This window comes from Loxodonta africana, chromosome 22, assembly GCF_030014295.1.
Source record: "Loxodonta africana isolate mLoxAfr1 chromosome 22, mLoxAfr1.hap2, whole genome shotgun sequence".
Taxonomy (NCBI): domain Eukaryota; kingdom Metazoa; phylum Chordata; class Mammalia; order Proboscidea; family Elephantidae; genus Loxodonta; species Loxodonta africana.
This window is the reverse complement of record NC_087363.1, coordinates 30,903,845-30,919,514: the sequence shown is the minus strand read 5'-3', so window position 1 is coordinate 30,919,514 and position 15,670 is coordinate 30,903,845. Positions and strand designations below refer to the sequence as shown.

Genomic DNA, 15,670 nt, shown 5'->3' with positions numbered 1-15,670 from the left:
TTGCACAAAGTAGTGTTTCACACTGATATGGAACTTTTATACTGGGAAAACCAATGGCTTCCTCTTGGTTGAAGGAATCAAAGATGGTGGCAACCTAGGGCATACTTTGGGGCCATTCTGTCCATTGGTTTTAAAGTAAATCCTAAGAATTTCCTACATCTTAAAGGACATGAGGCACTGGGAGGGAATTAGAGAAAGAGGAAGACAGACAGGGTGACACAGAGAGAGACAGAGAGACACTGAATGACTCTCTCCGCCAGAGGTAAAATTTCTTCTCAGTCCCTTAGGCATGCTCTGAGGGCCAAAGTCAAAAAACTTTTATAGGATATTAATACTTATCAGTCAGGATGTGTCAGAACATGTCAATCAGCAACAGAGTTAATCAGACAGTCTCACCTGAGTGGCTACAAGGTAGATCAACTCTCCCAGGGTTGGTAAAAGGCACTGCTTTAATTTGCTATTCCTGAAGTTTTCCCTAATTAATTCAGTTAAGAGAGTAATTGCCTGAAAAGAGAAAAAAAAGCATTAACATTTCATGTGTTTCTCTCAATCGTTAGCCTACATATAAAAGGCAAGACATTCTACAAAATTCATCTTCCACTTTTAAGAACCAGTTTCCAAATTATTTCCAGACTGTGAGCCTTACTTCTGAAGAAAAAAAAACAGTAACTCTCTCACATGAAAGTGAAAATATATACGATGAAGAAACTTATATACATACAGCACTCCTCATTTGACGAAGTGCTTTCACTACCATCCCTGATCCTGTGATGCACTCTTGCCTTATCCTTAAAGACAAACCGAGGCATTACAACAAATTATCAAACCCAGCAGAGAAGTAGAGAGTGCCGTGGGAGGGATGGCTAGCATCAGGAACTGGCAAAAAGGACGGAAAGTGGAGATATGTCTGACCTCCACCCACAGCAATCAGTTTTGGGCTGATGCAGATGGTGATTATCCTCCCCTCTCCTGAAGTTAGATGAGGAGGTCTGACACCTCCACATTACATACAGTATGCATTCTTTTTTGTCTGGTTTCCTTCACTTAAGAATTTGAGATTTATCCATTATTGTGTGTATCAATAGTTCATTCCTTTTTATTGCTGAGTAGCATTCCACTGTACATATATGCCATGATGTGTGTAACTCCCAAGTGGGCAACACTTGCCCAAAAGCAATGACAAGGCAGAAGGGACAGGAAAAATGCCCGGATGGGAACAGGGAACCAAAGATTGGGAAGGGGAGAGTGCTGACACATTGCAGGGATTGCAACCAATGTCACAAAACAATCTGTCACAAAAGCAATTTGCTCTGTAAACTTTCACCGAAAGCACAATAGGAAAAAAAAAGTCTAAATTAATGATGATGAAACAAAACGGGTAGAGATATTGAGAGCGGTAACACAATGTGAAGTATGTAACCAATGTCACTAAACTGTATGTGTAGAAATTGTGATTGGATGCGTATTTGATTATGTATATTGCCACCAAAAATAAACTAGTAACAAAAAGAACTGAAAAAACACAGTAACATTCAATACACCATTTTCAATAATGGACAGAATATCTAGAGAGAATATCAGTAAGGAAATTTACAGTTTGAATAACAACATAAACCAACTGAAGGAAAAAACCCAAGCTGCACTGAAGGCACTGGTGAAAAACAAAGCTCCGGAAACTGAAAAAATACAAAATAAGATGCTTCAACAAACGCAAGCAACACTGGAAGCACTTACTCGCCTATGTCAAGAAATTTGGAAGACAGCTACCTGGCCAACTGACGGGAAGAGATCCATAACCATGCCCATTCCAAAAAAAGGCGATCAAACAGAATGCAGAAATTAATTGAACAGTATCACGAATATCACATTCCAGCAAAATTTTACTGCAGATAATCCATAAATGACTGTAGCCATACACTAACAGAGAACTTCTAAAAGTTCAGTCTGGATTTAGAAGAGGACTTACAACATTGGTGATGTCAGATGGATCCTGGCCAATAACAGAGAATACCACAAAGATGTTTCCTGGTGTTTTATCGATTATGCAAAGGTATTTCAACTGCATGGATCATAACAAATTATGGATAACACTGCAAAGAATGAGAATTTTGGAACACTTAATTGTGCTTGCTATGAGTCGGAATCGACTAGACGGCAATGGGTTTGTGTTTTTGGTTAACTGTGCTCACGCAGAACCTGTAAAATGGAACAAGAGGCAGTTGTTCAAACAGAACAGTATACTGTGTGGCTTAAAATTGAACAAGGTGTGCAGCATGGTTGTTATCACTTTATCTTACTTATTCCATCTGTATGCTGAACAAATAATCCATGAAGCTGGACAAGAAGAAGAACATGGCACCAGGACTGGCAGAAGACTCATTAGCAACCTGTGATATACAGATGACACAACCCTGCTTGACAAAAATGAAGACAACTTGAAGCACTTACTGATAAAAGGTCAAAGACTATAGCATTTAGCACGGATTATACCTGAACATGAAGAAAACAAAAATCCTCACAACTGGACCAAAAAACAACAATATGATAAATGGAAAAAAAATTTGAAGTTGTCAAGGATTTCATACTACTTGTAGCAACAATCAATGTCCATGGAAGCAGCAGTCAAGAAATCAAAAGTTGTATTGCACTGGGCAAATCTACTGCAAAAGCCTTCTTTAAAGTTTTTTTAAAAAAACAAAGATGTCAAAACATGCACCCAATCCAAGATAAAGTCTTTTCAAATGCCCCAAATACATGGAAAGCTGGACAATGAAAAAGGAAAGCAGAAGAAGAACTGATGCATTTGAACTGAACTGTGGTGCTGGTAAAAGATACTGACTATACCATGGACTGCCAGCAGAACAAACAAATTTGTCTTAGAATACAACCAAAATGATCCTTAGAAGTGAGGATGGAGAGATTTTGGCTCACTCTACTTTGGACTTGTCATGAGAAAAGACCAATCTCTAGGAAAGAACATCATGTTTGGTAAAGTAGGGGGTCAATGAAAATGAGGGAAACCCTCAATGAGATGGATGGGCACAACAGTCACAACAATGGACTCAAAAATACCAATGATCACGAAGACGGCACAGGACCAGGCAACATTTTGTTTTGTTACACATAAGGTGGCCATGAGTCAGATCCAACTTAGGGTAACATAACAAAGACAATAAACCAACTAGATGTAAGACCACAGTACAATACATATTCTCTGCAGTGCACGTGGATCATTCTCCAGGACAGACCACACACTAGGTCACAAAACAAGTCTCAGTAAATTTTAAAAGACTGAAATCACATAAAGTATATCTCTTCTCTAACCACGATGTAATCAAACTAGAAGTTAACAGAAGGAAAACTGAAAATAAGTAAATATGTGGAAATTAAACCACCTACTATTAAACAACCAATGGATCAAAAAAAGAAATCAAAAGGGAATTCGGAAAATTTAGAGAGACAAAATGAAAGTATAACATATCAAAACTTCTAGAATACAGCAAAGACTGCTCAGAGGGAAATGTAGAACAGTAAATTCCTACATTTAAAAAATAAAAGATCTCAAACCAATATCCTTACTTTAAAACTTCAGAAACTACAAAAAGAAGCACTAGCAAAGAAGCAAAGCAATCAGAAAGAATGAAATTACAAAGCACAGAGCAGAAAAAATCAAATACAGAATAGAAAAACAACAGAGAGAATCAACAAAACCAGAACTTGATTCTTTGAAAAGATCAATAAAATGGGCAAACCTTTACCTAAATAACAGAAAGGTGAAAATAATTAAAATCAAAAATTTAAGTGGGGATATTACCACCAAAACTCCAGGAATAAGAAGGATAAGAGAATAATATGAACAACTGTACACCAACAAATTGGATAACCCAGATGAAATGAACAAGTTCCTAGAAACACGTAAGCTAGCAAAACTGGCTCAAGAAGAAAACTTCACCAGACCTACAACTGAAGAGATTGAATCAGTAATCAAAAACCTCTCAACAAAGAAAAGTCCAAGACAAGGTGGCTTCACTAGAGAACGCTACCAAACATTTATAAAAGAAACGACCCCAGTCCTTCTTACACGCTTCCAAAAATAGAAGAGAAGGAAACACTACTCAACTCATTCTAAAAGGCCAGCATTACCCTGATACCAAAGTCAGACAAAACACCAAAAGAAAGAAAACTACAAATGAATACGTATAATCAATACAGATGGAAAAAACCTCAACATACTAGCAAACCAAATTCAACAGCACATTAAAAGAATTATACACCACAATCAAGTGAGATTTACCTCTGAAATGCAATGGTGCTTCAACATAAGAAAACCAACATATGTAATACACCACATTAACAGAACAAACAAAAAGAACCATAGAATCATCTCAAAAGATGCAGAAGAGACATCTGACAAAATTTAACACCCTTTCATGATAAAAAACACTCAAGACAGAAATAGAAGGGAAATTCCTCAACATAATAAAGAATATTCGTTTAAAAAAAAAAAACATCGCCAATATGCTCAGCTGAGAAGGACTGAAAGTTTCCCCCTTCTCTTATGGACAAGAGAAGGATAACTGCTCTCACCACTGCTGTTCAATACTGTACTGGAAGTGCTAGCTAGAAAAATTAGACAAGAAAAGGAAGTAAAATGTACCTAAATTGGAAGAAGTAAAACTCTCTACTCGCAGATGGCATGATATGAAAATCTCCCTCCTACCCCTGGGTAGGAAGAAGAGGACGTGAACGTGAAACATCACTGTTGATGTCAGATGGGTCTTGGCTGAAAGCAGGGAATACCAGAAAGATGTTTACCTGTGTTTTATTGACTATGCAAAAGCATTCACCTGTGTGGATCACAACAAATTATAGATAACATGTGAAGAATGGGAATTCCAGAACACTTAATTATTACATGGTTTAAAATCAGGAAAGTGTGTATGTCAGGGTTGTATCCTTTCCCCATACTTACCAAAAAACCAAACCCATAGCCATTGAGTGGATTCTGACTCATAGAGACCTATAGGAAAGGGTAGAACTACCCCATAAGGTTTCCGAGGTTGTAATTCTTACAGAAGCAGACTGTCACATCTTTCTCCCATGGAGTGGCTAGTAGGCTCAAACCACCAAACTTCTGGTTAGCAGTCGAGTGCTTTAACCACTACATCACCAATCTATATGCTGAGCCAATAATCGAAGAAGCTGTAGTATATGAAGAAGAACACAACATCAGGATTGGATGAAGACTCATTAACAATCTGCAATATGAAGATGACACACCTTGCTACGGAAAGTGAAGAGGACTTGAAGCACTTACTGTGAAGATCAAAGACTATAGCCTTCAGTATGGATTACATCTCAACATAAAGAAAAAAACCTCACAACTAGACCAATAAGCAACACCACGATAAATGGACAAAAGATTGAGGTTGCCAAGGATTCATTTTACCTAGATCCACAATCAACGCCCATAAAAGCAGCAGTCAAAAAATCAAAAGATGCATTGCATTGGGCAAATCTGCTGCAAAAGACCTCTTTAAAGTATTAAAAGGCAAAGATGTCACTTTGAGGACTAAGGTGTGCCTGACCCAAGCTATGGTATTTTCAATCGCCTCATATGCATGTGAAAGCCGAACAATGAATAATGAAGACCGAAGAAGAATTGATGCCTTTTTAATTATGGTGTTGGCAAAGAACACTGAATATACAGTGGACTTCCAGAAAAATGAACAAATCTGTCTTGGAAGTAGTACAGTCAGAATGTTCCTTAGAAACGAGGATGGCGAGATGTCATCTCATGTACTTTGTACATGTTATCAGGCAGGACCAGTCCCTGGAGAAGAACATCATGCTTGGTAGGGTAGGGGGTCAGCGAAAAGAGGAAAAACCCTTAAGGAGAAAGAATGACACAGTGGCTGCAACAATGGCTCAAATATAGCAAGATTTTGAGGACGGTAAAGGACAGGGCATTGTTTTGTTCTATTGTACACAGGCTTGCTATGAGTTGGAACCTATTCGATGGCACCTAACAACAACAAAGACTAATGACGTTGAGCACATCTTCATGTGCCTATTGTCCATTTGTAACCTCTTTGGTCAAATGTCTTTTCAAGACCTTTACCCATTTTTTGATTAGGTTCTTTGCGTTTCTGTTGTTAAGCTGCAGAAGTTCTTTATGTATTTTGGATATTAAACCCTTATTAGATACATGGTTCCCATATATTTTCTCTCAATCTGTAGGTTGTCTCTTCATTTTGCTTAATGTACAAAAGTTTTTAATACTTATGAGGTTCCATTGTCTTTTGCTGCCCATGTTTTTAGTGTCACCTGGCAACGGATGTTTAGATACAACACCAAAAACGGAAGCAACAAAAGACAAGATAGATAAATTGATGTTCATCAAAATTAAAAACTTTTGTATATTAAAGTGAATAGACAACATATAGAATGGGAGAAAATATTTGGGAAGCATGTATCTGAAAAGGGTTTAATATTCAGAATACATGAAGAACCCCTACAACTCAACAACAAAAAGACAAACAACCTAAATAAAAAACGAAGGTCAAAAAACTTAAAAAGACTTTCTCCAAAGAAGATATAAACTGCCAATAAGCATATGAAAGGATGCTCGACATCATTAGTCATTAGGGGGATGCAAATCAAAACCAAAATGAACTACTACCTTATACCCAATAGGATGGTTATTATCAGAAAAATGGAAAACAACAAGTGTTGGTAAGGATGTGGAGAAATTGCAACCTCTGTCCATTGCAGATAGGAAATTAAAATGGTACAGCTGCTGTGGAGAACAGCTGGGAGGTTCCTCAGAAAGTTAAACATAGAATTACCGTATGACCCAGCATTTCCACTTCTAGGTATATATACAAAAGACTTGAAAGCAGAGACTCAAACAAATACTTGTACCAGTGTCCACTGCAGCATTACTCACAATAACCGAAAGGTAGAAACAACCCACATGTCCACCAATAGATGAATAGATAAATTAAGGCATACTCAAACAATATTTTTTAGCCATAACGAGAAATGAAGTTCTGATCCATGCTACCACATAGATGAACCTTGAAAACATTATACTGAGTGAAATAAATCAGGTACAAAGGAACAAATATTACATGATCCCACCTATATGAAATATCTAGAATAGGCAAAGTGATACAGGCAAAAGTTTATTAATGGTTACCGGGGACCGGGAGGGAGAGGGAATGGGGAATTATTGTTTAAGGGGCACTGAGTTTCTGTTGTTCATGATGAAAAAATTTTGGAGATGGATAGTAGTGATGCTGTACAACATGGTGACCATCATTAAGTTCCCGAATTATACATTCAGATATGCTTAATTTAGCAAATATTTTGTTATATACATTTTACCACAATATTTTTTTTTAATACAATAACTGAAATTTTACAAATTCATTAGATGGGCTCAACCACAGAATGGAGAAGACGGAATAATGAACCTTAGGAAAGAAAAATACAAATTTCCCAATCTAAGCAGGAGAAAGAAAACAGACTGAAAAAAAAGACCAAACATTCAGGTCTTTTATACTGTTATAAAAGTGTAACTTTTATACTATGGGAGTATAAAACTTTTATACTGTGGGAGTACCAAAATATCTAACATTTGTGTCATCTGAGTTCAAGAAGGAGAGGAGAAAGAAGGTGGGCCTGAAAGAGTACTCAAAAGAAATAATGGCTGAAAGCATCCCAAATTTCACAAAAGATATAAATCTACAGATCAAGAAGCTGAGTGAAACTCAAACAGGATAAACACAAAGAAATCCACACCAAGACACATCATAATTAAACTTTTAAAATCACAAAAGAAAAATTCTTAAAAGCTGCCAGAGAAAAAATGACACCTCATTCATAGGGAAAAAACAATTTGAATAACAGCAAATTTTTCATCTAAAACCATTTTCATGTTCTGAAAGGAAATATCAACCTAGAATCTTATACCCAGCAAATGTAACCTTCAGAAATGAAGGTGAAATCAAGTCATTCTCAGATGAAAAAAGACTAAAAAAAATTGGTCACTAATACACTTACCCCAGGAGAATGACTAAACAGCATTTTCTAAACAGAAAAGAAACAAAGAAGGCAACTTGGGATATCAAGGACGAAAGAAGCAACAAAGTAAGCAAACATATGGGTAAACAAAATAACTTCCTTTCCCTCCTGAGTTTTCTCAATTATGTTTAATAGTTGAAAAATAATTATATCATCATGTATTAGGATTCTAAATATATGTAGACAATATATTTAAGACAATCATACTATAACTGTGGCAGGGTAAAGGGTGAAGGAGTCCCAGGGTGGAGCAGATGGTTAAGCACTAGACCACTAAGGTTAGTGGTTAAATCCATCCAGAGATGCCTCCCAAAAAAGGCTTGGTATTTCTACTCTGCACACATGGGGTCACCATGAGGCGGAATCAACTCGACAGCAAGTAACAACAACAACAACAAAGAGATGTAACAGGGGGTAAAGATTCTACACCTCACCTGAACTGATGAGACGACACCAGCAGACTGTGATATATTATGTGAACATGTAATACCTAGAGCAACCACTAAAAAATCTACACAAAGAGATACACTAAAAAACACTAGAAAAATAAAAATGGATTTCTAAAAAATGTTCAAATAACCCACAGGAATGCCGGAAAAAGAAAACTGAAAAACAGAACAAACAGAAAACAAAATGGCAGACTTAACATCAAACGTAGCAATGATTTCATAAATTGCAAATTGTCCAAACACACCGATTAAAAGACAGAAACGGGCATAGTAGATTAAAAAATATGACCCAACAGCATGCTGTCTATAAGAAATTCATCAAATATAGTGATACGGGAAGACTGAAATTAAAAATACGGAAGAAGATACATCACGGATGCAGTAACCAAAGAAAAGCAGGAAGAGAGATAGACACATAGGTCAGCAAAACGAAGAATCCAGAAACAGGCCCACGCAAGTTTTGCCAAGTAAATTTTTTTTTAATTTATTGAGATGCAAGGCACATAGCATAAAATTAACCATTTTCAAGTGAAGAATCCAGTGGCATTTGGCGCATTCACAACACTGTACAATCACCATCTTTATCAAGTTCCAAAGCGTTTCCATTACTTCAAAATAAAACCCTATACGAATTAAGCAGTTTCTCCTGAATCCCCTTCTCCTCCCAGCCCCTGAAGGCAACCATTAATCTGCAGACTCTTTCTATTTACCTATTCCGAATATTTCATATAAATGGAATCATAGAATATGTGTTTGTGTTTGATTTCTTTCACTGAATTTAATGTTTTCAAGGTTCATCCACGTTGTAACATAAAATAGTACTTCATACGTTCTTATGGCTGAATATTTCATAGTGTTTACAAACAACGTAGTGATAAACACCCCAAGTGGTTCATCCATTTATCCACTAATGGACATATGCGCTGCCTCCACTTTTTTGACAAACTGGTTTTTGACAAAAGTGGAGAAGCAATTCAATTAAGGACAGTTAACTTTTTCAGTAAATTGTGCTGGAGTAACTGGACATCCATAGGCAAAACAAAAAATGAACTCCAACCTAAGTCTCACATATTATATAAAAACTAACTCAAAATAGATCATAGACTTAAATGTAAAAACAAAACTATAAATCTTCTTTAAAAAAAAAAAAAAAGGAGAAAGTCTTCAGCATCTAAGGCTAGGTAAAGAATTCTTTGACCTGGCACCAAAAGCATGATCAATAAAAGGGAAAACTGATAAGCTGAACTTCATCAAAATTTAAAACTTTACTCTGTAAAAGATCCTGTTAAGAGAATGAAAAGACAAGCTAGAGACTGGGAGAAAATATTTGCAAACCATTTATCTGACAAAGAGCGTATATCTAGAATATTTTTTAAAACTCTTGAAACTCAACAGTTCCCGGTTTCATTGAATTGTGCAAGTGAAAAACACTGAACTGGCAAATGTTGTGTTACCTAGGATATTTTTACAGAAGGAAAAAAAAAAACCAACAGTTAAAAAACAAGGAATCTATTAGGAAATAAGCAAAAGACATGATGAAACATTTCACTGTACAGCATATATGGATGATTAATAAGTGCATAAAAAGTGTTCAGCATCATCAGTCATTAGGCAATGCAAATTAAAAACACAATGAGATATCACTAACCCCCCCCCCGCCAAAAAAAAAAACTGCCATCAAGTCAATTCCCGCTCTTAGCAAGCAAAATGGCTAAATTAAAATAATGGTGACAATGCCATAAGCTGCAGAGTGACTGCACAGAAACCAAATCACTCATACGTCGCTGGTGAGAATGTAAAATAGCATGGTCACTCTAGAAAATAGTTGAGTAGATTCTTAAAAACAAAACAAAACACTAAGATGCAATTACCATACAATCCAGCGATTGCACTCCTGAGTATTTAACCTTGAGAAATGAAAGCTTATGTCCACAAACTTGTACATGAATGTTTACAGCAGCTCTATTAATAGTCTAAAATAGAAAACAACCCAGATTATCTTCTAATGAATGAATGGATAAACAAACTGTGGTACATCCATACTATGTAATATTACTTAGCAATAAACAGAACTTGGATTAATCTCCAAAGAATTACTCTGAGTGAAAAGAGCCAATCCCAAAAAGTTATACACCATATGATTTCATGGTATACATTCTTGCAATAACAAAATCATAGAAACGGAGAACAGATTAGTACTTGCCAGGGATGAAGGATACGTGGGGGTAGGGCGTGAGGAGTTCTGAGGCAGAGAGAAGTGGGTGTGGTTATAAAAGGACAATATGAGGGATCCATGTGGGGATAAAGCCGTTTGTATTCCTTGCTGCTATTGTTGCTATGAGGTGCCTCCTAGTTGATCTCGGCTCACAGTAACCCTATGTACAACCTGCGCCATCCTCACAATCTTGAGCCCGTTGTTGCAGCCATTGTGTCAATCCATCTTGTTGAGGCTCTTCCTCTTTTCTGCTGACCCTCTACTTTACCAAGCATGATGTCCTTCTCCAGGGACTGGTCCTTCCTAATAACGTGTCCAAAGTATGTGAGGTGAAGTCTCGCCATCCTCACTCCTAAAGAGCACTTCTCACTGTACTTCTTCCAAGACAGATTTGTTCATTCTTCTGGAAGTCCATGATGTACCCAATATTGTTTGCCAATACTATAACTCAAAAGCATCAACTCTTCTTTACTATTCCTTACTGATTGTCTAGCTTTTGCATGCATATCAGGCCACTGGAAACACCATGGCTTGGGTCAGGCGCACATTAGTCCTCAAAGTGACAACTTTGTTATTTAACGCTATAAATAACACTATTTTGCAGCAGATCTGCACAACACAATATGTCATTTGATCTGACTGCTGCTTCCATGGGTGCTGAGTGTGGATCCAAGTAAAATGAAATCCTTGACGACTTCAATATTTTTTCCACTTATAATGATGTTGCTTATTGTTCCAGTTGTGAGGATTTTTATTTTACTGTTTTTGACTACTATGAATAAAGGTGCTATAAACAATCATGTACAAGTTTGTGGGTATAAGTTTTCATTTCTCAGGGATAAATACTCAGGAGTGCAATTGCTGGGTTGTATGGTAGTTGCATCTTAGTTTTCTGTTCCTCAACTATATCAATATCCTGGTTGTAATAATGATATACTATAGTCTCACAGATGTCGCCATATTAGGAGGACTGAGTAATGGATACACAGAGTCTCTCTGGATTACTTCTTACGACTGTGTACCTCGAAAAAAAAAAGTTTAATTAAAAGAACAGTCACCCTCATGTTAAATTCAAAACCCAGACCCGGCTTTCTCCTTCACAAAGACAGTGTCAGGGAATTATACTATTTCTTCATTTTATAATCCACGGGCATTTTGTGTCAGTAACCCATCACTGAAAATTAAAAACATTTCAATGCTACAGACCCTTGAGGAGATAAAACTGTCTGGACTGCCTCCAGCACAATAGAAATTGCTTTGGAGCTCAGTGTCTCATAAACAGACACACATCATATAATCTGTTTCAATAATGCCAGAGCAAGCTTACCATCTCTCACTTGCAAAAGTTAACTTTGGACAGCATTAAACAATACTCAACAGATAAACATTTCTCTGCAGTGGTATTCGTATAGGTTTTCCATCAGTTATCTTAAAATGTAAAGAAATATTAACACATGAATAGGTTGTTGTTGTTGTCCAGTGCCGTCAAGTCAGTTCCGACTCATAGCGACCCTATGCACAACAGGACGAAACACTGCCCAGTCCTGCGCCATCCTTACAATCGTTGTTATGCTTGAGCCTACTATTGTAGCCACTATGTTAATCCACCTCCTTTACAGTCTTTCTCTTTTCCGCCAACCCTGTACTTTACCAAGCATGATGTCTTTCTCCAAAGACTGATCCCTTTTGATAACATGTCCAAAGTATGTAAGAAGCAGTCTCGCCATCCTTGCCTCTAAGCAGCATTCTGGCTGTACTTCTTCTAAGACAGATATGTTCGTTCTTTTGGCAGTACATGGTATATTCAATATTCTTTGCCAACACCACAATTCAAAGGCATCAACTCTTCTTCGGTCTTCCTTATTCATTGTCCAGCTTTCACATGCATATGATGCGATTGAAAATACCATGGCTTGGGTCAGGCGCACCTTAAGTCTTCAAGGTGACACCTTTGCTCTTCAACACTTTAAAGAGGTCCTTTGCAGCAGATTTGCCCAATGCGACGAGTCTTTTGATTTCTTGACTGCTGCTTCCACGGTTGTTGATTGTGGATCCAAGCAAAATGAAATCCTTGACAACTTCAATCTTTTCTCCGTTTATCATGATGTTGCTCACTGGTCCAGTTGTGAGGATTTTTGTTTTCTTTATGTTGAGGTGCAATCCATACTGAAGGCTGTGGTCTTTGATCTTCATCAGTAAGTGCTTCAAGTCCTCTTCGCTTTCAGCAAGCAAGGTTGTGTCATCTGCATAACGCAGGTTGTTAATGAGTCTTCCTCCAATCCTGATACCCCGTTCTTCTTCATATAGTCCAGCTTCTTGGATTATTTGCTCAGTATACCGAATGAATACGTATGGTGAAAGAATACAACTCTGATGCACACCTTTCCTGACTTTAAACCAATCAGTATCCCCTTGTTTTGTCCGAACATCTGCCTCTTGATCTATGTAAAGGTTCCTCATGAGCACATTAAGTGTTCTGGAATTCCCATTCTTTGCAATGTTATCCATAATTGGTTATGATCGACACATGAGTAGTACCAAAAGCCAAAAAAAAAAAAACACAAACCCATTGCCACCGAGTCGATTCTGACTCATTGCAGCCCTAGAGGACACAGCAGAACTGTCCCATAAGGTTTCCAAGGAGCGGTTGGTGGATTCGAACTGCTGACCTTATGGTTATCAGCCGAGCTTATGTACACGTAAATACAGATATGTGTGGGCAGGCACATATATTCACTGAAGGCACAACTACAGATACTCCTCAGACATAACCAAACACCTTCCAAGATTGGTTTTCTAGGTTTGAAAGCTTAGGACCATAATCTCATGGAACAACTCAGTCAATTGGCATAATATAGTTTACAAAGTTCAAGTTCTGCATCCTAGCGAAGTGAGTAGCATCTGGGGTCTTAAAAGCTTGCGAGCAGCCATGTAAGATACAACTATTGGTCTTGACTCATCAGGAGCAAAAGAATAAGAAGGTAACCAAAATCTCAGAGGAGAAACAAGTCTACAGGGCTAACAGCCTACAAGAGTGACGACCTCAAATACACCGAAACCAGAAAACTAGATGGTGCCCAGCTACAACCACTGACTGAACTGATCAGGGCACAATAGATGATCCTGGTTAGAATGGGAGAAAAACGCAGGACAAAACTCAAAGTTCTTAAAAATGGTCAGACTAACGAGACCACCTGAGACCAGAAGACTCACTGAAACTATCACCCTGAGACACGCAATAAACTCTTAACCAAAACTATTACAAGATAACCTTTTAACAGAGAAGCAGAATGACACACAAAATAAAGGATATTGCCTGCTGCATTAGTTCTCTACTAAAAAAAAAGAAACTATTTGAGTCCAAAAGGTCAACATTTAATCCAAAACAAACATGAGACAGTAAGTGGGCAGGGACACTAGAGTATTGGAAACGGAACAACCAGAACACAAAGAGAATGCTGAAACAACACAAAAATGTAAACAACGTCACTGACAAATTTTTGTGGAAATGTCAAAGGGGAACCTAACTTGCTGTGTAAACTTTCACCAAAAACAATACATTAAAAAATATATTAATATTTTCCAATAAAACAAAAAGATAAAAGTAGGACAGAGACTCAAGAATTGAACTACTATTCTAAGCATTTTTTCCTAAAACTAAGTGAAGGAAAATGATCATTTTGTTTTTGCTTGTCATATTTCTAGTATCCTTATGCTTTGAGGCAAATCTGCACCATCACTGGCTCCATTTCCCTAATAAAACTATTCTTCTGCAACCACAGGCATGATTGTTGACTACTGTAAATAATAATTCAAGAATGTACTGCCATTTCCCAAACGACTTCTTTGAAATCGAAACCATTTTATAACAACTTCGACAAGGTGAAAGCAGGACATTTTGGGCTTTATCTGAAGTCATCAGATGGATATTAAAAGGTCAAATGTGCCTCAACTCCATATGCCCTGGACAATGACTGTGAAGTCAAAGGCAGAAAGAAGAAGATGAAGTAACAGAAACACAAAGGCTGGAAAGTTCTGCAGTTATAACACTGCAGTTATAACACTAATATTCTCATACTTACACAGATATAATTTGCTTGCTCTTGACCATGGAAACATACAGTTTCTAAATGTTCATGCTAATGGATATACAATTAACAACTAAAAAAACTGAACTAAACTTGAGAGCCACAAATTACCTGGCATTTCCTATAGTGGTCAGTGTTTTACTAGGCCAAGAGGACAATTTCTTAGCCACTGTTTAACTGCTCCATATAAGACACATGGGAACAGCAATCATGCCACATCATCTTTTAAATCAGATATTGTTCAGTACTCTTCCCTAACTCTTGAAAGAAAAGGAATTCCACAATCTCAACAGAACAGGGAATTCCCATTGATACACTTTGCCCAGGCTTTTTCTTCCTTAGAACACCACTTTCAATGTTCCAAACATTGAACATACACAAGGAGAACATTATAAGCCTGAAAAAGTAATGCTTCTTAGAAGTAAGAATGACGAGACTCTGTTCCACATACTGTGGACATGTTATCAAGACAGAGTCAGTCCCTGGAGAAAGACATCATGCTTGGTATAGCAAAGGGTCAGCAAAAAAGAGGAAAACCCTCGACAAGATGGACTGACACAGTAGTTGCAAAGATGGGCTCAAGCACAACAACGATCATTAGGACGGTCAGGACCGGGCAGTGTTTTGTTCTGTTGTACACAGGGTTGGAACCAACTTGAAGGTACCAAACAACAACAATCCTTTTGTGTTTTAATCCATATTCTATTTTATTTGTATTAAATCTTAGATTCCTTTGGACCCTGCATTTCTGATTTAGCCTTGGCAAATGAAATCACACTGGTAGAATTGAAACTTCAAACCCTCCTTTTCACAAATGGTAGTTTAAAAAG

At 37.3% G+C, this 15,670-nt stretch overlaps 1 protein-coding gene across 9 annotated transcripts in view; it reads right to left on the bottom strand.

The window, feature by feature from the left end:
- ULK4 (unc-51 like kinase 4) overlaps positions 1–15,670 on the bottom strand; it is a 646,083-nt gene that overhangs the window by 544,186 nt on the left and 86,227 nt on the right. For all 9 annotated transcript variants that reach the window (XR_002785708.2, XM_064274755.1, XM_064274756.1 and 6 more), the window contains exon 18: positions 397–504. Coding sequence is in view for 8 of the 9 variants with exons in the window: in XM_064274755.1 (XP_064130825.1) it covers positions 397–504 (108 nt within the window). In the remaining variant the exon portion in view is untranslated. The remainder of the gene's footprint in view (positions 1–396; positions 505–15,670) is intronic.